This window comes from Oenanthe melanoleuca, chromosome 12 (assembly GCF_029582105.1).
Source record: "Oenanthe melanoleuca isolate GR-GAL-2019-014 chromosome 12, OMel1.0, whole genome shotgun sequence".
NCBI lineage: Eukaryota > Metazoa > Chordata > Aves > Passeriformes > Muscicapidae > Oenanthe > Oenanthe melanoleuca.
Window position 1 is genome coordinate 11,901,555 of NC_079346.1, and position 26,359 is coordinate 11,927,913.

At 36.8% G+C, this 26,359-nt stretch overlaps 1 protein-coding gene across 3 annotated transcripts in view; it reads left to right on the forward strand.

Moving 5' to 3' along the window:
- ARHGEF3 (Rho guanine nucleotide exchange factor 3) overlaps positions 1-26,359 on the forward strand; it is a 103,236-nt gene that overhangs the window by 36,766 nt on the left and 40,111 nt on the right. For 2 of the 3 annotated variants that reach the window (XM_056501672.1, XM_056501673.1), the window contains one exon: positions 14,803-14,865. In XM_056501672.1, the coding sequence (XP_056357647.1) occupies positions 14,803-14,865 (63 nt within the window). Of the gene's footprint in view, positions 1-5,184; positions 5,318-14,802; positions 14,866-26,359 lie in introns of those variants that run through there. The other variant, XM_056501675.1, reaches the window with a different exon arrangement.

A 26,359-nucleotide genomic window follows, 5' to 3' on the forward strand; every position in this document is an offset into this window, starting at 1 on the left:
GATACCTGACATCAGAAATAATAAGAAGCAATTCTTTAAATCTGTTCTTGCAGTTCTTTCTTGGGAGCACTGCAGGAGCAAGGAAACTTTATTTCACACCATTGATAGCAGCAATGTAAGGAGCATTAAAAATATCCTTCCATGATACACAGTTTCTACTTCAGAAGACAGGAGCTTATAAATGTTAGCAACTATTCATCCTAGACACAAATTTTTGTTTGTAAGAGTTGGATTTGATCTATGGGCAGAGTTTTAAATGGTTTAGCTGTTATTGGTTTTGGTTTTGAACAAACCATTGGAACCGTTGTTGATTAGTCACAGGACTAATTTCTCTTGGAACAGCAAGGTTTATGTTGGCAAACAAATAGAGATGCTATCAGAAATTCATTGTGTGGCATTTGCGTAACTGGATAGCAGTCAATTCCATCTGCAGTTTCAAAACACATCAGAATCGTTATATTCCTAATGTATACACTGAATTCAAGGACAAATTCAGAGTGACCAGTTAGACAATTTTGAAGAATTAAAAAATGTGTTACTCCAAAGCCATGTGCTGAGTCAGCATGGTTTAATCACCATAACTTCTGCCCACAGTGTGTGATGCAGGATTAGCCATGTCATACTAGAATCTGAAATTCCAGCCAAACATGATTTGTTGATATGTTGGTTCTTAGGCCTGTGATAAATGGCCATATTTCTTTGTAGGGGCAATGGGTACTGTAAGTTACAAGGTTCTCTGCTTATAGTAGTGTGGCAACAATCATGCTGGAGTGACAGCTGGGAGTTGTTTATGAATTAGTTACAAAGGAGAATGGTGCTGGCTGTCCTTTAGACTTCAACATGCCAAGATTCCAATAGCTGGGGACCCAGGTAGACAAACCTGTGCATGTTTTAGGAGCTATTACTGCTCATGCTAGCTAGGGAGTGCTGTACTGCTTGGGAGTTTGCACTGACTTCATTAACTCAATTCAGTAGCTTTCAGGGCTTTTACATCTGAAGTCACCTGTGAGTTAAGTACACAGCCATTAAACCTAGTTTACAGAGGTGCTTCCAAATTAATTACATGGCAGTTATAGAAAATACACTTTAGATTCTATGTTTCTTGGGGCAAGAATATTGAGACCCTTATAGAACACTTGGCTGAGGAATTCTTGGAAAGACCTACACAGACTTTGACATCTGCAAGACTTTGTAACCATGATTTTTGTTGTAAAGAGTAGGTATTCTACTTACTAAAGTTCAGTTATTCAGTTAATACCTTGAATTTTTCTGATGAAAATAGTGTGATATCTCTCATTTGAAAGGGTTTTGTATAATTTCATCTTATCTTTTCAAACAATGGATTTTTTAAAATACTTTGTACAGTCATCTTTTACTGTTGTAGGGTTTTGTTTTATGGATCTTTGTAAGTGCTTTGTTACAAGTTTATTTTTGCTCTGGGTGTGGTTTGTTATTTATAGTAGAAATATTCTGTATATGCTATAAACCCTCCATGCCAGCTATTTTGCACATATAAACAATGCTGAGCTAGAAGCAGCATGTGATAAAGCAGATAGATCCAATTGTGATTCTCTAGGCTAGGTTGGATGTTCTGTTATAGAGCAGATTTCCTGTCTTTAATCATAGACTGGGTGTTACCTTGTACTCCTGCTGTCATTTACTGTTCTTTTCTTTGTTCAGCAGCAGATGAACTTGACCCCTGTTCAGTTTAACTCAAATCAAATTCTGCCCATTCTTTGTCTTTGTTTCCCCCCACTGCACCAGTGGCTGCACTTTGAGAACATGTGATATGAAATTAGTATTTCCTATCACTTTGTTTCAGAAACCTGTAATGGATAATTGAGTGATGCTCTTGTCCAGCTGAATTTGATGTCACTCAGTCTGAGAAACCAACATTTTAGAAACGGTTCTGGACTATACATTGGTATTTTATTGATGCTACACTGTTTCATATTAGCAATTTTATTTTCAATTGTCCAGTGCAAATGAAGGGCTGCACACATGGGCTTGGGCTGCTGTTGTATTTGGTTTTACTAGTTGTGATGCTTGCAAGAGAACTTGGTGTTATCACAACCATTTACATGATTAACATGACTTTTCATTTTCCCCAAATTGTTGTGATGGTTTGTTGTCTAATCTCCTAGTGCTTATACTGTAAAATCTCACTGATCTTCTAAGTTGATTGTAAAAGTTTCCAATTTGCTAATCCTTAGGTATTATTATATTAAAACTGTGGATTAAATTAAAAGAAAAAAAAAAGGAAATATGTGGACTACACATTTGGAAAAGGTTTCCAAAGTATATCCAAAGACAGTAGGAAAATCCTGCATACTGGAAGTTTTATTCTAACATCTCCCTCTCCATTTCCAGTCCCTCTGGAGTCCCACAGATTCTAATTTAGTTTGTCAAATTGTACTTGTGATGGAAAGCTAAACAAAATCCTTTTAAGGACCAGCAGAGAAGGAAAACCTATTGAAAAGTTCTGAACTTCTGAAACAGCTTGTAAACAGTCCTGGAGCTGATGGGAAAAGAAAAGGAAGTTTGAGTTCTTCTTGATTGGAAGAAGCATTTTTGAGTGGGTTTGTTGGTTTCTCCATGAGGACTCCCATTCATTCCAAAGACAGAAGTAATTTCACAACCAGATTTGGTCAAACATGTCAGTTGTAGAATGAATCCTAATTCTTTCTAAACATAAGAACAAGATTCTTATGCTTAATTCTTAATGCAGTGGTTAGAATATACACACCAGTTATAAATTATAGCTATCTTTTAAAATCTGACACAAATGCTTAATAAGAACAATATGATGATGTCTTCTATTTATTGCAGTCTGGAAACAAATTCTGTTATTACAGTAGCAAGCAGAAAATGAGGTCTCCGTTTTGGTGGATATTACATAAACATAGTAATAAACAATTCTTTCGCTAAAGAATTTACAGTCTAAGCATGTGTAGGAATGTACTATAACATTTCTATAGTAATATTAAATTAAATTTTCAAGAAAATTCAGATCTGTTGAAGCTCTTAAATTTCATTCATGATGATAGATCTTTGTAATTCCTGGGTTATGTTTTGAAATGGCATACCCCATTCTAATGGAACTTGAATATAATATGATATGTATATTTACAGTCTATATATATTCAGTGCATATAATATGATCCTAGCATGACTTGAGGTAATATTCTTAGGATATGTAAAATGCCCACTTAAAATATTCATGACATTGTTTTTGATGCAAATATTGTACACAGGTTGTGTCTGTCTCTTTCTAGATTGTGCTTACTTGTAAAGCTTACATATTTAGAGTTTGTCAGTTCTGATTTCTGGACATCATTCTTTTGATGAATTTGCATTCTGGAATCAAGATAGGGTATCTTAGATTGCTTTCCTTGGTACTTGTGTGGCTGTCTACAGTATAAGTTAGTTCAAGCTGCACTTTCTTTCAGGTGGATGCACTTGATGCTGCTGTCAACAAAGTGCAGAGTACCTTGGAGGTGATTCATGTGCAACTGCAGAGAAAAAGCAGATATGATGTTTTCTTCCCTCAGACCTTAGGTTTTGCAATCCCATTAATTTCTGTTGATTGATACAAGCAGGGGGCCAGACTGTTTTAAATATTGTTTATTAGATTGATGAGAGAAAGCCTGATAAAACTGAAATCTTGTGGTATCTGCCTTTAGGCTTCTTAAATTCTGATGGATGCTGAGGCAGGTGGTTATGGGTGGCCTAAGGAGTAGTGCAAGTGCAAATACAAAGAAGCATAGCGGGTTAAAGTCTTTACATGCTGTGGTCTCCAGGAAGTGGAATACGGAAATCCAAATGTTACCAGGAAATGTAATTGAAAAATGCCTGCCTACCTAACTTCATCTTTGGTGCAATTAAAGAGCTACAGATGTCACACTTAATTGCACTCCTGTATTTGATCCTGGGTCACGTGTTGCCAAATTCTGATAGCAGAGGATTGGGGTTTACTGTATGGGATAAAAGATTATTTCAGAAATAACTTTAATCTAAGTTAACAAAGATAGATTAAAGAATACTTGTAAAATATTTCAGGCTTATATGTAGAATTTATGTCTTTCCTTGGAAAAATATACTATATTCTGCTGGAAGGGTCTGAAAAGAAGGTGGCTATATTGAGTTTTACCTCAGTTTTGGGCAGAGAAGGCAGGCCATGGTAGCATTCACCAAGAGTGATATACCTCAGTAATTTTTAAAGTATTGGCCTAAAATATCTGTTTTCTGAAAGATCTTTCAGTCAGTATTTTCTGTCTGCAGAGATGTTATGGCTTCTTTTCTCAAAGAAACTGGTTGCTCATTGGTATCAGTTTCATCTTTTATCTTCTTCCTCCAAGCTCAGCAGAAATTTTTTGCTCTGAAGAAACATTGCACCAGCTCACTAAAGACTTGTTTTCTTTAAAAATGAAGTTTGAATTGCTGTTATCTTGCTATCCAAATTTAAATTTATCTTGCCAGCCTTGTCCACTGGAAGAGTGCAGAATTCTGCTGATGGCAAAACCAGGTCTTTGTTTGTAGATCTGAGCAAGTCGCAAATGATTGACTAGGATAGGGGCAGATTAAGAGTGAGGTGTAATTCTTTCTTTCTTTCTAGTTATATTGAACTATTAGGGATAAAATCAAAGTCTGCACTTGTCCTTACATGCAAAATTGTCCTTCATTTTTACCATTATGCCTCTCTTAATTTAAGAACTCCTCCTTAAAACATCCCCTAACTTCTGAAATACTTAAAAAAACCCCTGTAAAATAAGTATTTAAAAATTCTGCCCAGTATCTACCAGCTGTGTTGTTTGCTGAGACATCTACATTTGGACATAGTTGTCTGCCCTGGAGTTTAAAGCCCATTATTGCTGTTTAAGAATTGCACAGGTGGGAGATGGACTGTTTCAGTTACTGAGGCTCAAAGTTCCCAAACACCTACCTGTTATTTTAGAAACCTCTTAGTGATATCTTAACTTTCAGCATACTGGTGCTGTTCGCTTATTGGCTGTTTGTAAAACACTTTTGTCTGTTTAAAATATTATTGTGAACCAGTGTGAGAGAAAAACCATGACAGAGATAGACACAACAGCAGAGATCAGCTTCTGACACTTGCAGTGTACTGCATGACAGGAAGCGAGAGCAAACTCTGTGGCTGCATGGGGAGGAGTTCCTGCTGAAAACTGAAGGACAGACATAGGGACTCCTTTGTAGCAAAGACTTCCCACTGTCACACTGAAAATTAAGAAACCTCCTAAAATCCGAGTACAATACAAAATAACTCATGGTGTGGTGCTGCTTGTTTATGCATCATCAGGTAAGCATTAATCATGGTTGTGTAACTTTTTATTGTTTGTGTGTAAGTTGGAATTGCACAGATACTCCTTCCAAGCATGCTAGGATTTAAGATTGGGTATTGACTAAACCAAAATGTTGCTTGGCAGGAATGTTTACTTCTGTAAGGGAAGAAATTTACTAAAGGTTGAGGTAACATACTCTGCTATTCCCAGTGGGATGGAGGACGGTTTATTTTTCTCTGTTTTGTTTGTTACTGCAGGGTGATGGGTTTAGGTCTTTGCTTCTGCTTATCTGTCATGAAAACATCTCTGCCTCAGTCTCTTAGTCTGAAAATGTGAATTTTAGCTGAATCTAGAGCTTAAAAGGCCTAAAAATTTGTAGCAATATGCATTGTTGTCTGCATTGTCAAAGTGAAAGTTGTAATGCATGCATACAACTTACAGTGTATTTACACTGCAGTGTGATTCTGCTCTGCAGCATGTGGATGTGGTATCACCTGGAAAACTGAGTGCTGTTATGGACACTGCATTTTGGAGAGATGTGGACAGAAAGGTAGCAAGGTTGATAATAACTATAGAAAATACAGCCTTTGACGGAGGTTTAAAAGATTCAGTGCATCTTGTATACAGAAAAATAAGACAATATAAGATGTGAATATATCTCTGAGTGTTTATATCTGAGTGTGTGTGAACAATTGCAAAGTGGGCACTTGTTCTCTGTATTTGCCAAGTGTAGCACAGGAGTAAATGGGCTTTTTTCATAGCAAGGGAGATTCAGGTTAGATTATTTTGGGGATAAATGCTTCCTGATTGTCATGTTCATCAAGAGTAGAGCATAGTATAGAATTAAAATCTGTCATTTCAAACTGCTATATAAAATCTTTCCTGTCCTACCTGTTGCAGTGGTTAGCATTTAGTACTTGGTTGTTCTTAATGGTTTGTGTCAAGCTTTGATTTTGAATTATTAGTATGAATAAGAGTAGCCCATTAAGGACACCAGTGAACAGATGAGATCTCAGATTTTGCAGCTCCAGCCCCAGTTTGCAGCATCCTTTCTTGGAAAACTAGAGAGCATCCTCTCATTTAGAAAGCCAAGTTATTTCAAAATATTTGTGTATATGTTGACTAGAACTGTACTTTGAAGTTCTTAGAAATATGTGATCAAGGTGAGGGTCTGTAGTGTGAGGCAAATCAGGGACATGGAAACCTTATGGCTCTGTGACACCTGAAAGGAGATTGTAGCCAGGGAATCAGTCTCTTCTCTCAGGTGTAACAAGTGCAGGACAAGAGGAAGCAGCCTGAAGTTGTACCTGGGAAGGTTTAGATTGGGTATTAAGGAAAATTTCTTCACTAAAGGCACTGTCAAGCCCTGGAATGGGCTGCCCAGGTCAGTGATGGAATCACCATCCCTGGAGGTGTTTAAAAGCCGTGCAGTTGTGGCACTGAGGGACATGAGTTAATGGTGGCTTGGCAGTGCTGGGCTAATGGTTGGACTTGGTGATCTTAGAGAGATTTGCCAGTCTGAGGGATTCTGTCTCAATATTCAAGAGCCTGTGTGCCCTGCAACTGCACAAAACCTATATGGATACACTTAGAGCATTAAAACACCCCAACTTTGTTTATTCTTGCTTTCACAACCAATCCTATGCTAAACTCCCTCAGCACAAACATACAAGGCCAGGAGCTGCAAATTCATCACCTCAGCCTGCCGAAGACTAAGGAATCCAGGGATTGTTTGCATGCTGACTGGTTGTATTACTTGGAGACATAAAGAACTGGATCTCACAGATCCCAGCTGAAAAGTGTTTGAGAGGAGAACAGAAGCTGAATATAAATAGTGTATGGACTCTTCTATATTGCATCTTAATTTTTATTTATATACTTATAATTAGATATTGATTGTGTTAATTAGAAACATAAATTTATGTAGTAGTGTTCAGATTCTGGCTGACAAAGGATTCTCATGCAACAAAAAACTCCTCTGGAAGAGAAATAAATACAACGTATTTTGCTGATTTTGGTTTGGACTTTACTGTAAAGTTTGCAAAAGTTTCAGTGTATTTAACTGTTTTAGATTCCAGTTACTGGTCCTTTCCCCTGTCTTCCAAAAAGGGGAAGGAAGAAGGTTAAATAAAGACAGAGTAAATACCAGTCCTCAAACAAAGCTGTGCTAATTCTTGTCCTTACAGCATCCCGTACATGCACACCCATTTCCTGTTGTTAATGTTCAACACATTGAATATAACTTTCATTTCATTGTTGACTTCAGTGTTTCTTTTACATTACATTGACTGGGAAATCTCCAGTCCATCACAATAAGCAGTGCAGAAGCAGAGCCTGCTGGCTGTGGCAAGGGGAGGCTGCCAAGGAGCTGCCATTTTGGCCAGCAGAGATGTGATGACTCCTGGAAGTGCTTGAAAAGTGTGAACATCATCAGTGGCAGAGATCATCTCACCTCCATTGCAGTTTTTGCTGTGCTATAACAGAGCAGTCTGTTTTTTCATTTGTTTGCTTTCTTTGGAATATCAGGAACAAGCAAGTTCTGTTCCTAACACCAACATCCATGGCTCCTCCCAGCTGAGTGTGTGCAGGGTGGGAAGCTGGACTGTCCATGCTGTGTCCCAGTGCAGTGGGGTCATCTCTGGCCATTTTTCCTTAAAAGCAGTGATTTTAAGGATTTTGTGTTACTCTTGAGAAAATGAAACCTGGAATGTCTCTGGTATTCCAAACAGTAGAGGGCAGTGGAAATACACATGGAACCGAAGAATTTTTGGTTGCAAGTTCCTTTTACTAATGTAACACAAAGAACTGTGATACTGAAATACAGGGTAGCAGGTTCTGGACTTTCAAAAAATTTTGTTTTAGAAATCACTGTTCTGAAATTACGGTCTCCAAAAGCATATATGATGCACTATTCAGCTGAAAAGAGCATCATGCTCTGGCAAAAGTTGTTTTAAGATGTTTTTCTCTCCCCAGCCCTCAAACTCTTGTTGGTGAGTCTCTGCAGCCATGGAAGTGGGAGATGAACAAGGAGGCTCACTGGTATTGGCATGAAGGCGAGTGACAGGCTGTGGTAAAGGAAAAGAGGGCTGACCTTTAGAGGTGGTGAAGATCCATCTCTTTCTGAAAGGGCTTAAACTCTAGTGAATGAATTGTCACTTTTTTTTTGAGACATTGTAATTGATTATCTAGGAACCAAGCCCAATATTCAACAGGAAATGCAGATACTCCTTGCTGGGGACTGCAGACAGAGCTGTTTGTGTGATCAGTATGTCACATTCTCTCGCTATACAGACTTTCTAGAATTGTGCATTGTATCAGCCAGGCTCAAGCTCTTTGATTTTTTTTTTTTTATTTTTTTATTTTATTTTATTTTATTTTTAGTGTCATCTCTGCCTTTATTTCATTTTAGATGCTTGAATGCCAGTGCAACAGCAGTGTGATATGATGGAAAGTGTGTAATCTGGCATGAGGCTTATTCTTTTTTTCAATATCAGTATCATTCTGGCTTGAAGTTGGGTAATGCAATACCACTGCTCTCTCTTCTAATTCTCTTCTGACCTCTGCTTGGTGGGATCATAACCCATCACCTGTGGCAGGAAATATTAAAATAGTGATTATTCAACTAACCTTAACAGAAGGTTATTAATCACTTGCCTAGTAATTAAGCTGGATCTAAGGCATATTTCAGTAACTAAGTTATAACACCAGGTAAGAAAAAATGCTGAAATTTTTAGACATTCCTCTTGTATTAGGAAGACTAAACTGAAATGTTTTAACTTTTCTGTTTGTTGGCTGTGTCATCTGTTGAACTTTTGGAAACATTTTAAATTAGCCAGGAGAATTGAAACATTGAAGTAGTCCAGTTTGTAGTTTGTTCTTTGTCCTAACTCCCTTTTTGCATTCCTCTTAACATCTGTTTTGTACTATTTGTGCCTCATCACTGGACTCTGTCCTGGCTGAGTCCTCCATACTCTGTGCTGTAACTAACTGGGAGCATTATAATTTTGAGAGCACTTGAATGTGATTTGAAATGGAAGCAGTGAAAACTTGAAATAGATTTGATAACACAGGAGCAACAGCAGATGGAATTTTTGGCAGCATTAAAAGAGCAAATATGGGATTTTCAGGGATTTTTAAAGACAGATCAGTGTTTTGGTTGGATGGGTGTGGATGCGCTGACAAACTACAAATTAAAAAGAATGAGAATTGTAATGTCTGATTATTCTTTTGAACTTACCAGCTTCTGTACATGTCAGAGTTGTAAGAATTAGAAGAGTGCTTAGAAGTGCACATCTATATTTGAGTATTCACATGTCAATGTTGCTGATAAAAAGTATTTACACATAAAGGGAATTTACAAGCTTACTGGATTTTAAAAAATGCTGTATAAAAACAGTGTGACTAGAAATTCACATGGAAGTCTGGATTATTGTTGTGATTTGATGTCTTCCTATAAAGAAATGATGTTGTGCTCCTGCCTTATTCTGAGGTGCTTTGACACCGCCTGTGATTCCTGGAGCATAAGGCCATCATCAGGCTTTGGGTGGCAAGGTTCCTTGGAGATGTAGAGGTGTTCTCAGCTGGCTCAGGAGATACTGATTACTTTTCTGAATTAAAAGAAAAAAAAATCATGCAATAATGCTGCTTTTCATGCAGATATAATCCACCCTTTGATGTGTGATTTGAACCTGGTCTGTGATGTTTGACTTGTTATTAAGTATTTGATCAGTTTTCTCCCATCATTCTCATTAATCCCTTTTGATTTTATTTTTGCTCTACTTGATCTCTTCAAATTGTTTTTCTTTGGGTAGTTGTGTTTTTTAATTTAGTCTGATACAGATACTGTCCCTGATAAAAATGTACCATAAACTAGAGAGGAGCAGTGAATCCCTTTCTGCCTTTTTCTCAGCAGTAAGAATGGGACAAAACTTTGTTAGCTAAATGATGTTCCCTCTTCTTTATTATTGCAAATTGCAAATGTCTATGTATATACACTTGTTATATGCATATGTATATATTTTTATATATGTTTGTATGTATATATATGCACTTCTACTTATTTACATTTATTTAAATCATATAATTCCATTATTTACAAAGTTAGTTTGTTCCAGTTAGCAGTAATGAAGTGTGTTTAGGTGTGTTCTGGAAAGACTGTTTTAAAAAATATTTTCATATGAGAACAATCTGAAATACAGACTGATTGAATGGTTTCTAATTTTTCTTTGTTTTGGACTTTTTGTTTTGGGGACATGGGAAAAGTCTGTTTCATTAGAATGGATTTCTATATGAAAAAAAGTCTTAAAGTTGTTTAGTGTTTTGTTTTGAAATGAGTCTGATTCTCACTAAGAAGGTCTAAGGGTATGATGTGCCTATGCAATCACGTTATCTTGAACTGTTATTTGTTTTGATACCAGTCTGTGTGCAGATACATTTCTAAGCATTTGGAATGGAGAGATGATTTAACAAAAGTCAGCAGCTCTTCTGAAAAGCATTTCCTTCCCCATCACAGGATGGGTTTTGTCAAGCTATTTTTGTGCATCTTTGCATTTCATCTCCCAGGTGGTACAGTATAAATCTGTCGTATTGATAATTAAAATCCTGTGATGGAGACTATGTTAATCCAGCCTTTCTTATAACAATGTCTTATTGCTCTAATTCCTTTAATGAAAGCAATACTTTAATACATAATTGGATATCTTACCTTCCCATCTCCTGTGAGATAATTATGGAAAGCAACTCTTTCCTGCTATCTTAAGGCCAGGAAGTCTCCTGTCTCTATAACTGTGGATGTAGGCACAGCCTTTTGGGCAACAGTATTACAAATATTAGGATTCAAAATTATGATACAAAAAGCGTGTTCAGATGCAGATGTGTGGTCAGTCAGAAAATACAGACATTTCTGATCTGAACATGTACTTGCTACTATTTTCATGCAGGTGTGTACCATTTTATTAATGTCTCTAAATACTGTGCAAAAAATATAGTTATTGAAGTGTTCCAAGCTTTCCTGCTTTCCCAGCAAGACAAACGGCATCATAACATTTTTCAATTTGGTTTGGTTCATGTACATATGGATTCTAATAATGAGATGCTCTGTGGTGAGATTGCATTTGTCCATTGCTCCCAGCCCAGTGTGGAGTTAGCATGGTGTTCTGTGCTCAGTGTGTCACACAGGGCTGTGGGACACTGCAGTGCTTCCTCACCCAGCCCTGCCCTGGCCCTACCAGAGGCTGCTGCACTGGGCTGAGCTTCTGGGCTGCTTTGTTGGGAGGTTTATGTTGCTCATGTACCACATGAGTTAAAAGGTAAAATGGAGAGCAATAGTTAAGGGGTGATTTTGTGGGATGTGGCAGATTCAGGGGTCAGCTGCATTGTGCTATGACAGCTGAGACAGGACTTGTAACCCCTTTGGGGAAAAGATCTTCACAAAGAGCAGGGATTAGTTTAATGAGCACCTTATGCTCCCTGCACAATATCCACTGCAATCTTTGCCTTAATCCACTTACCATGGGCAAAGAAATTTATCTGTGATCTGGCAGCTCAATTATTGGATTTTTTTTTTGCCATGGAGTTCTGCCTCCCCGTTATACAATGGTAATAGCACTTGAAACTCTCAGAAATATTAAATCATTAATCTTGCCTATAGTGGTTAATATTTAAAAATTTCTATATGAAATGACTGGTGTTGCATAACTACTGAGGCTAACAGAGAACATAATATTTGCAAGTTTCCAGATAACATTTTATTCAGTAGCTTTTATATTAAGTATGTATTACTTTCCAGTAAGTGGAAGATCTAAAATAAAGTGAGGAATGGTCCTTTGATTAGCACAGTGTAGTATGAGGTAGAGCAAGGGATCTATTTTGTGGAAGCTCTCCCAGACTTAATTTGTAATTGTTTTTCCTACACTTTACTGAACTTTTCATTGCTTTTGGTCTCTACATCACAGTTGATACTGAGTTGCTCCTCAGGAATGTATTGATCTTGAGTTATATAGCCAAAGAGGTTGCCTCTGAAAAAGATATGAGTATTTTAATTCCTGCTGACTCCATTTTGTGCTGTGCTTTACCTGAACAGGCTTGCCATGGATGCTTGTCCTCATGGCCACAGCTTTGGCCATGATACCTCTGTGGTTTGGTACAGACACCCGCTTTGAATGTAGCAGTTAGAAACCCACACATAGTTGTGTAACTTTCCCTCTGCAGTAGAACAATGTCCTGCCTCATTCAAGTTCACTTTAATCCTCTAGCCTTGCCTAGTGCAATTGTACTTCATATTATGTAATTTCTGGTCTCAATCTACTTTTATTAGTTGGCCTGTGTTGGATCTGCCAGCTTCTGTGTTAATCTGTAGCCATGTGACTGCAGTAAGAATCTTCTAGTTGATTGTTTAACAAAGGAGCTGCCTATTTGTTGTGTGTGTTCATTTGTCACACTTCATTAGCAGTGAAATCGAGTCTAAGATGTCAGACTTAAAGCAGTACCAACCCAAGCATTGTATGCAGTTGCATCCTGTCCATCCATGCACTGGAAGCATCAGTTAGTATAAAGTCAGGTACATCTGACCCATGCACCATTTTAATTTATCCTTCACTTGTAGAAAGCTGTATTCCAAATCCAGACACCCTTCATTTTTAGTTAACCTGTGTCCACTGTGTAGGAGGGCTGGAACTTTTCAGTTTTTAAATTTTTTTTCATAAAGTAAAGACTCGGTATAGACTTAAGTAGAAATCAGTATATGATTTTTTGGAGTACAACTGAAGGATACATGCATTTGGGTCCCCAGAATTCTAATTAGGTTTGAAGAACAGTCTGTAATATGTTCACTAGAATCTTAAGAGATCTTACCCTCTGGGCAAAGTACTGACCTGACAAATTTCATCCCTGTTCTGTGTTTTTCACAACAAATTCATGTTTGCTAGCCCTAGAATAGTAATTCAGATTAGTTTGTCCTTGGGGAAAAGAGCAAACTTTACAAAAGACTGATACAGGATAAGCAAACATAGTCAGTATTATTTCAAATATTTCTGTTCATAGCTCAGTGTGGTCTGGTCCAGAAATTTCTATGTTCTAGTCAGTCCTTTAACTTGTTGCTAATAATCCATACTGTAACAGTAAAGGGGATTTGATTGTGCTTAGTCTGAGGGTGTAGAATTACTTTTCATAAAACACTTCTCACTGTGGTGATAGAACTCACAGTCCAGTTCTGGATAATAATGATGTTAAAACACAGCTGTTGCTGACTTTGAAATTATTGCTAGAAAAAAGTATCAGAAGTTATTTTCTGAAAAAAGTGAATTTGTATTTTAATGAGTGAGAGATCTGCTGAAAACTAGTGAGTAAACATAAAAGCTTTCAGCATCAAGAGTTTAGTTTTAACAGAGTAGGAAATCAAAACTTCTGGATTTTGTGATAAATATTCCTTATCTTTTTGGATCAAAGAAAGAGTTCTCAAAAACCGTGTGCTTGACCTAGTAGATTTGAAGTTGTTTCACTGGCTTCACAAGAGTTGGGAGCATGGACACTGGGCTTGGGGGGATACAATTTTTCCATGTTTTTTTTTTTTGAAATAAAAATTATTGTAATTGTGTGCAGCTTCTGCCTTTTAACTGAGCTTTGGGCATCTCATAAGCGATGAACTCTGTATGGCATCTGTCTGGGGTTTTTGGTCTCTAAATTGCTCATCTTTGACTTCAGTAGACTGGAAACTAAATCCCAGCTATAATTATGTGTGACTGCTTATCTCTGGCAGATGGTAGAAGACAACACAGCTGGATAAATAAGAATCATGCATCCTGTGACTTCTCTTGTTTCCTGAATCTTCCTGGCCTGGTAGAAAATGCAGAGCTCTGTTAAATGACATTTCATACTTATTTGAAGTGCATGAAGGTTAATCTTGTGGTGAACCTGTGAAACAACACGAGAGAGAGCTTGCCATTTGCAAACCCCAAACCTGAATGTGGGGCAGAATGCAATCACTGACATGGAGAGTGAAACCCTAACATACACTAATGTAATTCCTGCAGTATCTTTCACCTTTTATTCTCACATTTTATATTGACTGTCTGGGGATAGGACTTGATTGCTAAAGGTAGCATTGGAAAAATCTTAAGTATAGGCTTTCAATACAAAATATGAGTTTCTCTTCCTGACAATCTTGTTAGTCACAAAAGTTTATATCAAATGCTGAAGTATAGTTTCCAACATGGAATAATTACTTCTGCTTTTAGTTGGAACTAAGTTTCTTAATTGAAGTGAACCTATCTGAGCAGAAAAGGAACAGAATTTAATCTGCTATGTGCCAATAGGTAGCTTTTCAACTTGTGAAAAGAGTTTATATTCACATACAGGGTAATTATAATGATGATGAAAGTAAATTAAATATATATACACATATATTTATATGTATGACATCATGAGGTATACTTGTTTCAGGATCAAGCCAATGGCAGTTGGGACTGTTCATAAAACTGAGCTTTCTTTTCATTTTGCTTTGTAGAAAAAACGGAAAAAGAGTACTCAAGATGAAGATACAATCAGTATCTGCAGCCTGGATACAAGTGTGAGTAATTTAATTTTCTTTTTTGCCCTCCTTCTCTACTCCCTTAAACTAAAATATGGCTGTTAGGACTATTCTGAAATAAGCTGATCCATCTTCTCAGCTGTGTTGTTTTCATACATAACATGAATAGCTTGTTCTGCTTGTTATGAAAAAATGTGTGTTATATTACTGCTCTCATTTCTGTATTAAGCCTTTAAAAGAAAAATGAAGTCATAATGACAGTAAAGCATTGAATCTCTTTAGTAAATAATTAACATGATAAGAGGACTTTGTGAATGCAGGATTTAAATACAGACCTTTTTATACTATTGAAGGGGTGTATGAGAAATTCCATTTCAGTTGTCAGTGGTGGTTAATGCAAGCTGTAAGAACCAAACTCTTTCTGTTGATTATGGTGGATGTTAAATCAAAGTATTCATGAGGGTAATTATGCAGTAAACTGCACTGTGTGTTGTTTTTTCTGTAAACTTGTGACACAAAGGTACACTTGAAATTATAGTTTCAAATCCATGGAAGTAAAATAGAGGTAGGAAAATTTGCCATTCCTCCTGTTCATCAATATTTCATCAATATCCTGTTTTCATCAATATTTGCAGTGTTCTATTTACAGCCAGCTTTGAACCAGTTTTCCTTTTTTGTAGACCTCTACAGAAAAGTAGTACAGACAGAAACTTCTTACAACAGTTTTATTTATTAACAAGTGTCAAACCTATTGCTGTGATTTCTTCAATGATCAGATGTTAATTTTGGTTTGAGGTATGCCTGTCCTTTGAAGGATTAATTACATTTAAGGGCTCACCTGCCTGGATGGCTGCAGACAAACACAAGCTCTTGCAGGCCCTTCAAGTGAGCTGGGTAGAATCCAACACTATTCTGGAAATCATAAACCCACAGTAGCCTGACCTTATCTGTGAGCTAATACTTTAATGTTAGTTCATCCCATCAGACCTTACATTGGGCCCAACTTCAAAGGAATTGTTATTCCTTTAAAGAAGTTTTAAAGGAATTGTTCTTCAGGGAAAATTGGAAATTGTTAACTATTTATTATTATTTTGGACAAATTATTGTTTTTTGATGCTTAACTCTCATCTGGATGGAAAATGCTGGGTTTAACTATTTTTATGTTTCTGGAAAAAGTGTGTATTTTATTCTTCTATGATTAAGACAATCAGGTAAAATTCTCTTGTGTAGAATCTGTTATACTGCTGTAGAAATACCTGGATGAATATATCTTCTCCTTTGGCTAACAGCTAAAGATTTAAATACTGCTTGAAGGCGACAGTTTCTGCTAACAGAAGAATTGCAGGATGATCTAATGTGATCTTAGCTCTGAGTTTGCCCCACGGAAATGCAGGCAGTGCTCTGAGCAAAGTGAGGTTTGTGGTTTACTGATGAGCAATAGATACAGCAATAATAATAGCAACGTCCTTCATTTGCAGTTATTAAATACCACTTAAAATTTATAAAATATTATTTTCTTGGTGCTGCTTTTCTGTGTAACCATTTTTATTGGCAAGACAAACATGAATTGCAGAAGAGAGAAAGTAATTCATTAAATGTTGATCTATAAGACAACAACTAATAAAACTATTGAATTTGAATTTTCATTAAAAGATTTGTAAATCCCTACTTTAGAGGGATCTTGTCAATAAAATTTGGGAAGGTCTGTTAAGAAAATATTTCCCACTGTCATCAATGCAGAACTATTTAAATTAAATGCATGCTGGACTCTGTAGTGGAAAACAGAGGTGAGAAATGAATGGGTGAAGAAGCTTGAATCTTTCCTTACAGTGCTTCAGAATCACTCAGGTCCACAGGGTGAGGAATATCCCATGAGGATATAAAGGATCTGCATTGTATCTTGAAGAATGATCAGTTTATTTAAATATATAATTTATATAAACACTGGTTGGTTTATCTGTTTTTGCTTGAGATAACTTCAAGCCTGTCACACCATTTTTTTTGTTACCAGGAAGTGCTGATTGATTTATGCTGTACAGACTATATTGTCTCTTGTGTCTTCGAAACTTTCTCTGCCCTGAACTCTTCTACATTGCAATACTACAGGTTCCTGTTCAGCATGTGGTACATTCTGTGCCCTCACCACTGACAGGACTTACTGTTAAAGCCAGTTTGCCTCTGGCTGTGACAGGAGACTTAAACTGTCGTGGTGACTGACTTGGAGAGAGGGTAGGTGCCTTTGGTTAAGGAAATGAACCTGGCATGTGAATTCAGAACAACACCCTCAGGTTTTTTAACTTCAGGTGATGGTTCAAGAGTGCCCATCAAAAGTTGGTGCTGTTGACATTAAAACAAGTTGGGCAGGAAGAGTTCACATTTTCTCATGAGTTGTGTTCCTGCCCATTAGGTTATCATCCCCCCAAGTAAAGGAGGACTGTCACCTTTGTGAGCTCCTGGACACAGTAAATAAACTTTTATTTTTCCTTTCATGTCATATTTTCCTTATGATTAATGATTAAGACAGTGCTGAGGATGCAACTGGACTGAATACCGAGTGTCTTGTGTGATTAGAAAATATTGGAGGGTCTTCTAATTGCACTGTGGAATGTTGTAGCACAAAAGGGTTGGCTGGAATCCAGCAGTCCATGGCTGAATACTTACCTGTAGAGGCATTTTGTTCTCTGTGTGTGCTTAAATGCTATTTCTATTGAGTAGAGATATGTCTTTTTATGTTTTGGGTTTTGATTTTAGAGAACCATAGCTGACGTTATAGGTAATTCAAGATTTCTGTTACAAGGCAGAGTTGGTCCTTTTGTTCTCATGTTTGTGATGGCAGATTTCAAAAAGATGGAAAATGTCAAAAATAATCAGTTCATACCTCACAGAAACCAGCTGTGGTGCTGTTATGCAAGGTCACTTTTCCTTTCTCTCTTGTTCTCTGCTCCTCACATACAGAGTAACTTATTCCCAGAAATGGAGAAGGAGCTGAAGAAAGGGATGAGGTGAAGTGCCTAGAATAATTAAAAGTTTGGAACAGCTTCTGATTAAAAAAACAGTCAAACATACTGGAACTTACATAAACTGTGATCAAATATCCTGGGAACAGATTGGCATGTGATCAGTTCTGTGAGAAGTGGTCCGTGTAAGGTTATTCCTTCTCTTGGGACTAAGGACACGAAATAAAGCTGCTTATGGGTTCCTACCAAAGCAAAAATGATGCCATTTCACCTACCACACAGTGGCATAATTCTGGCACAGGGTGTTGTGGATACCAGAGGTTTTGCAGGAGTTCAAAAAACAAATAGGGTAAATTAATGGAATTAAAAACTGTCAAGAGCTATTAGACTGAGTGAAGCCATCCATCTGAGGAAGCTCTTGGAGTTGCATATTTCTGAGTCTGGGAGAGCAAACTATCTGTCTGTCACTAGCTGTTTACTCTGCTTGCACACACTTCCCTGGATAGATATTTTTTTCACTATTGCTGGGGAAATGGTGCTGGCCTGAGATCCATCCTTAGCCTGTCATGGCCATTCTCAGGAGACCCTGATTAGCCCAATGCAGTACCTCAGTTTCTTCCAAGCAATGGCAATTTTGAAATTAATGAGGGCTCTATGTTTAATTGGAGTCTTTGGATTATAGCATTATGTAAATAATTAAATGTTCAGGTTCCTTTCTCTAGCAACTCTCTCATGCCCTTGAAAAGATGTGCCAAATTGTTTATATCTTCAATTAATGCATTTATTTTCCAGGCCTAAGGATATGAAAATTTGAATGCATGTGTTCCCTATTACAATTTTAGATTTTCACAGGGATAATGATAGATCACTACATTTTTACTAGTAAGTCTCTTAAGCTGTGAAGTAAAAATGGTTATTTTTTATTGAATATTGTATGTATTTAACAAATCAGTGTATTAGACTCTCTTGTGCAGCATGCTGTTTGGTGTGCATGAGATGAGTGACTCCTGGTCTGGTCAGTTCTCCAGCTCCCTGAGCTGCTGATGTAAAAATCTTGTGGCGTATTCACTCTGCACTGGTTTCACAGGCATCACCTCAGGGCTGTGCCTCGTTTTTGTGCTTGCCAGTGGAAAGATCTTTATTGTCCAGTTTGTGTAAATGTATCTGGTGGCCACCTTTGTCCAGGAGAGGGTGGCCAAGAAAGAGGCTATTAACTATTTAATGACTGGATTGCTTCATACCTTGGAAAGCAGCATCCATATGGGTCTTCTGCCAATTACATCATCGTGTCTACAATCCTTTTACAAAAATAGATGTAATTTTTTTTCTATCACTGACCATTGCCAGACATACCTGTCTTTTCCAAGGGACTAAGTCATACTGACAGAATTTCCTTTCACAGGAAACACTGCTTGGAGCTTTGCTGACTCAGGACAAGGACTGGTAACCTAAGCATGTGAAATAATCTTTGTATTTGTTTAGTGATCTGGACTGGTGTTGATGCTTCAGAAGTTGATAAACTGGATTATTAAACTGACTGGTTGGACTTGGTGCATTTTATTGCCAGCTTAAAGAAGTGGATTTGCAAATCTCCTCAATGTCAAATAGCTTGTGATAACTTGTGACAGATGTGGCCAGCAGACTGTGAGGGCTGAGTGCATGAACATACAAGGCCACAGTTGGAAGTTTATTTAAAGGGAAATGTGTGCAATATCTGACATGGCTTTGTTCATGTTGGCCTGCACTGGGAGGGCTTAACTCAGTCCATGGACTTCAGTCTGTCCAGTTAAATCAGCCAGTGGTTTTCATGCTTGTGCTGTTAAAATGGTGATAACTTCTTGATCTGCTATGCATAATGATTTACAGTCATTATGTAATTAACCTGGCTTATGTAAACTTCAGATTTTATTGGTATCCCTTTAAGGTCTAGGAACTGGGGCAGGTCAACTGAGCTTGAAAGATCATAGAGGGCAAAGTACTTTTTTGTATTTAAAACACCCCCATGAACTCTGCTCTGAATTCCTCCTGTTGCAGACATTCTCTCCTTAGTTAAATTCTGAGCAGCTTTTGGATTATGTCTGGCTGTGCTTTTGCTTCTTGTTGCTGCTGTGACTTTTGTTCTTTCCTTATAACCAACTTTGAAATGTGGTTCTTCATTCAGTGCAACCTTCTGGTGAGCCTGGTGCAGCACTGGAGGGTTGTGATCTTTACACAGGCACAGGCAGCTGGTTCTTTAGCAGTATTCCATAGCTATTAAATATAGCTAATACATCACACTGAGTGTGGTGGTGAACACTGTTATCTAAAGATTATTGCACAGAGCAGTCAGTAATGCATTTTTAATGGCCTTTGTAACAGGGTTAACTGCATAGTTGGAATCTTGTAATAGTGATGATACTGTGTGCCTCATATGTCTGAAGTCTATAAAATCATAAGTAACTCAGGAGATATCCAGAACAAAAAGCTGGTAAAACCTACTACCAAACTTGGACTTCTCAGAATAAAATTGTGCTAGAGCAGAATTCATCCAGAAAAAGAATTGGGATAATGTTGTGCAGTTCTCCTCTGCAATTGGTTGTATGCAGATTTGTTGTAAACTCGTGGAAGTTGCTGTTGTCATTATATTGAGAAGGAACATACAATAAATACATTATGAATTAGACAGATAAGACAGTTTCATAAACAAAGTAATATTTCAGAAGAGCTATGTATTTTTGTTATATAGAACAGTTATCATTACTGAAAATTAAGCTCTGTCAAATAGTCCCTTACTATTGAGTGAACTGGAAATGTCTTACTGCTCATCTGCCTACTTGCAAGTTAATGAAATACGTCCCAGTGTAAAATACAAACAAAAAGGTACCCAGACTTAAGCTACATTTGCATACACTAGACCAGAGTTCATTAATTTTGATTGCTTTTAGTGCAAAGTGATCATTTATTATGTATTTAGTAGTCAATATAGCTGTAACATTATTTGACCTAATTAAACTTAATTATAAAATCAATTATATTTGATTGCTAAGGTACGGCAAGCTAGCTTTATAAGCTTAGAGAGGATTACTTCCACATCAGCTTATCAAAGTCAAGATAATTAAAATATATATTGTATCTGGGTCTTTTATTTCTATAAACTGTGGTGTGTGGCATGTTAGTACAAAAGGTCTTCAGCTTGCCCAGTAAGATGTATACAATATGTTTGAATTATTCATGATCTTTGAATATTGCTATGCATCAGGATGGTCAGTGCTCATCTGGATTCAGACTTCATTATCCAGTGACTATTCACAATCCATTATTAATCCCTCATATGATTGTCATAGACTACACTGTCTGCTGCTGGCATTTTTTGGAGTCGTGTTCTGTATCTTAAGGTTCTATTTTGTTATTCTCTTGCTATTTCTCATTAGATAAGGCCTACAAATGCTCTATTGGAAAAACATGTAAGGTTCAGGCTGCATTTTTCTCCCTCTGCAGTGTGGTATGATCTCAGAGTTCCTGTGTAGTTATACAATTACTCTTTATTTATGTGAACTACTTCTCAGAATTTGGCTAATTGTTCCAGTAAATCTCATGGATTATTTTGGTGGACAGCAAATGCCTGATGAACTTTGACATCTTCAGTAGAAATGTGCCTGTACAAATATGCCAAACCTTTGGAAACACACACCAGACATTCTTGAAACATACTTGAGAACTGAGTAAGAAAATGTATTTCTTGTACATATTCACACTGTTTCTAGAAATTAAACCTGGTGTATAGATACCTTAAATGAGGTATGATCATTGAAACTAACTTTTTTTATGGTTGAGCTCAAACTAACAGTATCTTACTGTGACTTGCTGGTATCTATTTGTCTGCTTCTATTTAAATTCATGTGCAAGGCATTATTTGATACAGCACCATCAATTCATTGTATATGCTGTTTCCTTTTCTTTGAGATTTTTTTTGTACAATTCTTGGCATTCTGCAGTCTCTGAGGGAGAAGTAAAGCCACAAAATGGTTTTGCTGTGGGCCTTGTTGGTTCCCAGAAAATGGTTTTTCTTCAAAATTTTTTTTCCTGATGAGGCATGTTCTCTTACTGTTCTGAAACTGAAATATGTATGACTGTGGAGCAAGAAAGGTGTGATAAAACCCCAAATCTGATGGTTTTCAGACACTGCAAAAGTATCCCTTATACTTTTGCCATGGGCTTCAGTTGTTGATCAGATCTGAGGTTATGATAACATCTTGGGAACTGTGGAAGATTTCTGATACAAATCTGGAAACAGGTTATACCAATGCTTAGACAAGGTGTGTTTTGGTGAGATGCCAATTTTTTTCTTCCCTTGGCTATACTGACAAAAGAGAAGAAAAGATCTTAAGTTTTTGCCTCCAAATCAGAAAGATTTAATCAGAAACATCCACTCAGTTTGTGGACTCAGCTCTCAACAGCAGCAAATGACCTCAGTGAGAAATATATGACACGAAAGAGAACTTTACTCTCAGAAATATGGAGATATTGTAATTCATATGATATTTGCATGTAACACGTTTATCTTTCTGATTCAGTCAAAAGTGTGTACATAAGTCTGTCCTATTTAAAAAAATTGCTTTGTATAGTAATAGTAGTGTAATTTATTATATTCTACCATAACAGAAAATGGCTACTGAAGTTTGAATTCAGTTTAAATTACTTTTGAGTTACAGAAACAGGCTTGACATTTGCTTATTTTCCACATGGCAAATCGGAAGATTTGTGTATTGAAATTAGGATGTTATTGGCAGCTATGAAGTTGGAATATCTGTTAAGCAATGCATGTGGTCATTGGTTTGATGAAGATTTGCAGAGGAGTTTTCGTAATGAAATTGAATAAAGCAATGAATTACTGTAATTCGGTTTATTTAGAGGTCAAAATAAAAACTGATATTACTTCTATAGAGATAAATATTGTATAATGCCATACATTTTCTAAAATTAAGTTTTATACATAATTATTGGTAAATGCATTTTATATTGAATTTATTATATGGACTATGCAGACATAATTTTTAAGAAAAATTAAGGCACCATGTAAGCTGTGTGGCCTGGAGCCAAAGAGTTGATATTTTTCAAGTTATGTTAAACTTCTGACTGAAGCAGTGTACCTATATTTATTCTATGGAAGAGGGAAAGGATGGCCCATTCATCCTCAAATAATATCCACTGGGAGTGTTTGACATAGTCCAGTGCTTTCTGAAGTCTCGAGTGCAAGCCAAGTCAGGATTTCATTGAATTAGCTTGGCTGTATAGTTAAAGTCCATAAATTTCTGCAATGCCAGCTGTATTTTGGCTGTGCCTCTGGAAGTGACCAACCATAACAGGAAATTAAGTTTATACATAAGTGCACCAGGATGCCTCTGTACATTATAGCATTAGGACAGGCCTTGTGAGGGCATTGTCCCATCCATCTCTTGGTTGTTGAATTAAATAATTATGTAATTACTCATTACAGATAGTTTTGCATGGTCTTTTCTTAGAAGCCTCTACTACACAACTACTCTAGTCCAGCCTAAAGCTTCTCTGTCTTTGTTAACAAGGTTTCCTAGTCACAAACCTGTTTAAGACACTGTCTTACACCACATGTGAGCATTCAGAGCAGTATAAAATCCATTGAACAGGTATGGGAATCCTATACTGTGCTTTTTTCTGCAGCCAGGACCTACACATAACCATTTCTTTCAGACAATGCCTTTTCCTTAGGCAGGTCAGAGCTATTGTGCTAATGTGACGTTAAAGTAATTTTATTAATATATTGAGGTGATTTTCGTTAAATAATAGATAACATCTGCCTCTGTCTTTTGGAGAAACTTCTTATACTAGGCTTTGTGTTTTTTATAACAAGCTGCATCTTAGCAGGAAAATCCTTATCAAATAATTTCTTTAGCAAGAGCTTAGCAACAAGGGAAACAAAGATAAGCTTACTGTTAAAAATTTTCTAGTAGGTACTTCCTAATTTTAGCTGGTGAAAGTAGTTTAAAAAAAAAAAAAAGAGATAAGAAGTTTCACTCAGTTTCACTCAGATATTTGTGGTTACATGGTCATTTTGCTTGTTTTTATTCCCTCATGAGTGTTAGGTTTTCTGTGTACCCTTCAGTGGATCACTGGACTTCTCTCTTGATCAGATCCTTACCTGAAAAATGCAACAAATGTATGTTTTTCTAACCTGCTTTGAGACTAAAGTGCAGAAGTTCCTGGAGGAGTGTTCTGTACTGCCAGTGCTGTGACTGCAGTTGGAAGGGTCCATCCCAGTGCAGGCTGTCAGCCAAGGCCACTCCAGTGCAGAACAGTGTAGGGAGACATAAGCAGGTGAATCTTGTAACAGAGAAGTGTAACATGATTTGTCATAAAAGTTTCATACTTTTCTCTGGGGTAATCTTAGAATGCTGTGGTAATGCCACAATAATCCTAGAAAATTATCTCTGCATAGCACTGATTTTTCAGTTCATTTGGTAGCATTTAGGTCCTCTTATCTCTTAGGGAAAAAAATTAATTTATTTCTATCATTCTGTTATTACTGTAAATCTGTAATCAGGACAGCTGAAGAGTATCTGCTTACAGCTGCTGGCTCTGTTATGCACCTGCACCCTGTTCCCTTTCTATGGTGTGGAAAGCAGCCAGAAGGGGAAAGCCCCCAGCAAATAAAAGCTTAACAAGTGTTTCTAAGTGCTGTAAGAGTACTTTACAAAAAGCATAATATGTTATTTTTTACAAGTGTATGAATGTGCTTGTCAATAGAATATTAGCATGTCACCTCTACTGCTGATGAACAAAATTGCAGAAAAAAGAGAACTAAAACTTGCAGAGTAATACTCTTGGGAGTTAAGATTTACCCACTAACTTACATTACATTTACACTAACATAGATTTAACACTAACATACAGCAGGCTGAACCAAGAGTATTTTGAAAAGTCGTCCCACCTGGATGAGGACAAAGCATCTCTAGTAGTAACTTATGATATTTACATTTATTTGAACTTCTTAATTTACATGATTAATATAAAAATGAATCGGCAAAAAAAAATTAAAAAATTTGGTTTTAGCCTGCAAGGCTCATTCACACAATTCTGCATTTGCAGGATAAAATGTAAACCTGCTGCTTTATTAGAGGACTTTTAATTTACTTCTTCTATAGTCTCTTCTGTCTTATCTGCTAAATCAGCCATTAGTTGGATTAAAAGGTCTATTTTTTAATTGATCTGTTAATTCTTAAGGCAATGTTTATAACAATCTAGCTGATACTTTCTACCACTGTTCTTAAAGAAACCAATGCTGAAAGGATTTGACTTTGTCTTGGGAAATGTTCAGACTTTCATCTACTATTTCTGTACATAAAATACATTATTTAAGCTGTATGTATTTGCTTTGTACTTGTGATAGAGGTGGCCCTTTGAGTTTTGCTTGCCTCTAAGAGCTTAATCCCTTCACGGAGGAGGGATTCACTTGATCTATCTCAGTAATCTGGCTTCTTTAGTGAACATTTGATAGAATTGGAAACCAAGCCACAATCTTTTTAAAGCTCTCCTTCCTGGAATGCAGGCAGTTTAGCTGCCAGAGATATTCCTTTGCATTACTTAGAATTTTATGCCAGGTTTTTTAAAAGATGCTTAGGTAGTGATGAATGCATTAATCTGCATATAATTGTCAAAGGTGCTGAAGCATTAGATTTCCAAACTTGACTGTAGGTAACTTAATACATTTAAATATCTGTTGCTGTGTGCTTAATGATTCTACTCAATTTTAACTCTCTGTGAGAATGTAATTGACTTTTGATTTGATTTTCTAAAATTGTAATTCAGAAGATAGCAACAGTCCACTCATCTGGCTTTTCTTTAGCATGTCGATTGAAAATACTTTATGAATTTTTGTGTATTTCTTCTTAAAACTTCTAGTTTGAGATTTTTCCCTTCCAAATTACTTTACTGTACTGAATCATGTTTATAAAGAAGTGTAAATTTGTCATCCTTGTGTTCAGAATTAACTTGATATTAATGTATTTAGGGCACTTACCTGGGGAGGCATCAATTAAGTCACTCAGGTACAGCCTGGGTGGCTTATCTAGTTGATAAAGTAAAACAAAGCATTATGTTGCTGTTGTGAATATTTATCCCATATCAGCTGCCTATTACTGAAATAAATTTGCAATTTATGATGGTTTAGTTTTACAATTCTGTGGATAAACAACTGATTATTCAAGATTTAAATAATTAACTTTACACAACATAAGAATGTTTTCCTGCTGGTGTAGCTGGTGGCTGTATAGGGACTCTGGTAATTGCAGTGTCCAGAGCAAGTGGTGAATTACAATTCAGCTGCTTAAGGCCAAAGTTCTAAATCTGTGGTTTTGCTTTTCAGTGTTTGAGGTGAGTTCTTCAATGAAATGTAAAACTGGTTATGTGTTATTTGGCCTTTAATGAATCCTCCATCTTTCAAGAGATCTCCTTGACTTTGTTGTAGCTTTGAATTATGAGACAGCAGTGGCAAGGTAGGATAGTTGAGGCTTAGATAGATAAGCTTGGTCAAGATCTTTTGTGTTTTTGTCATAGCAGTTACT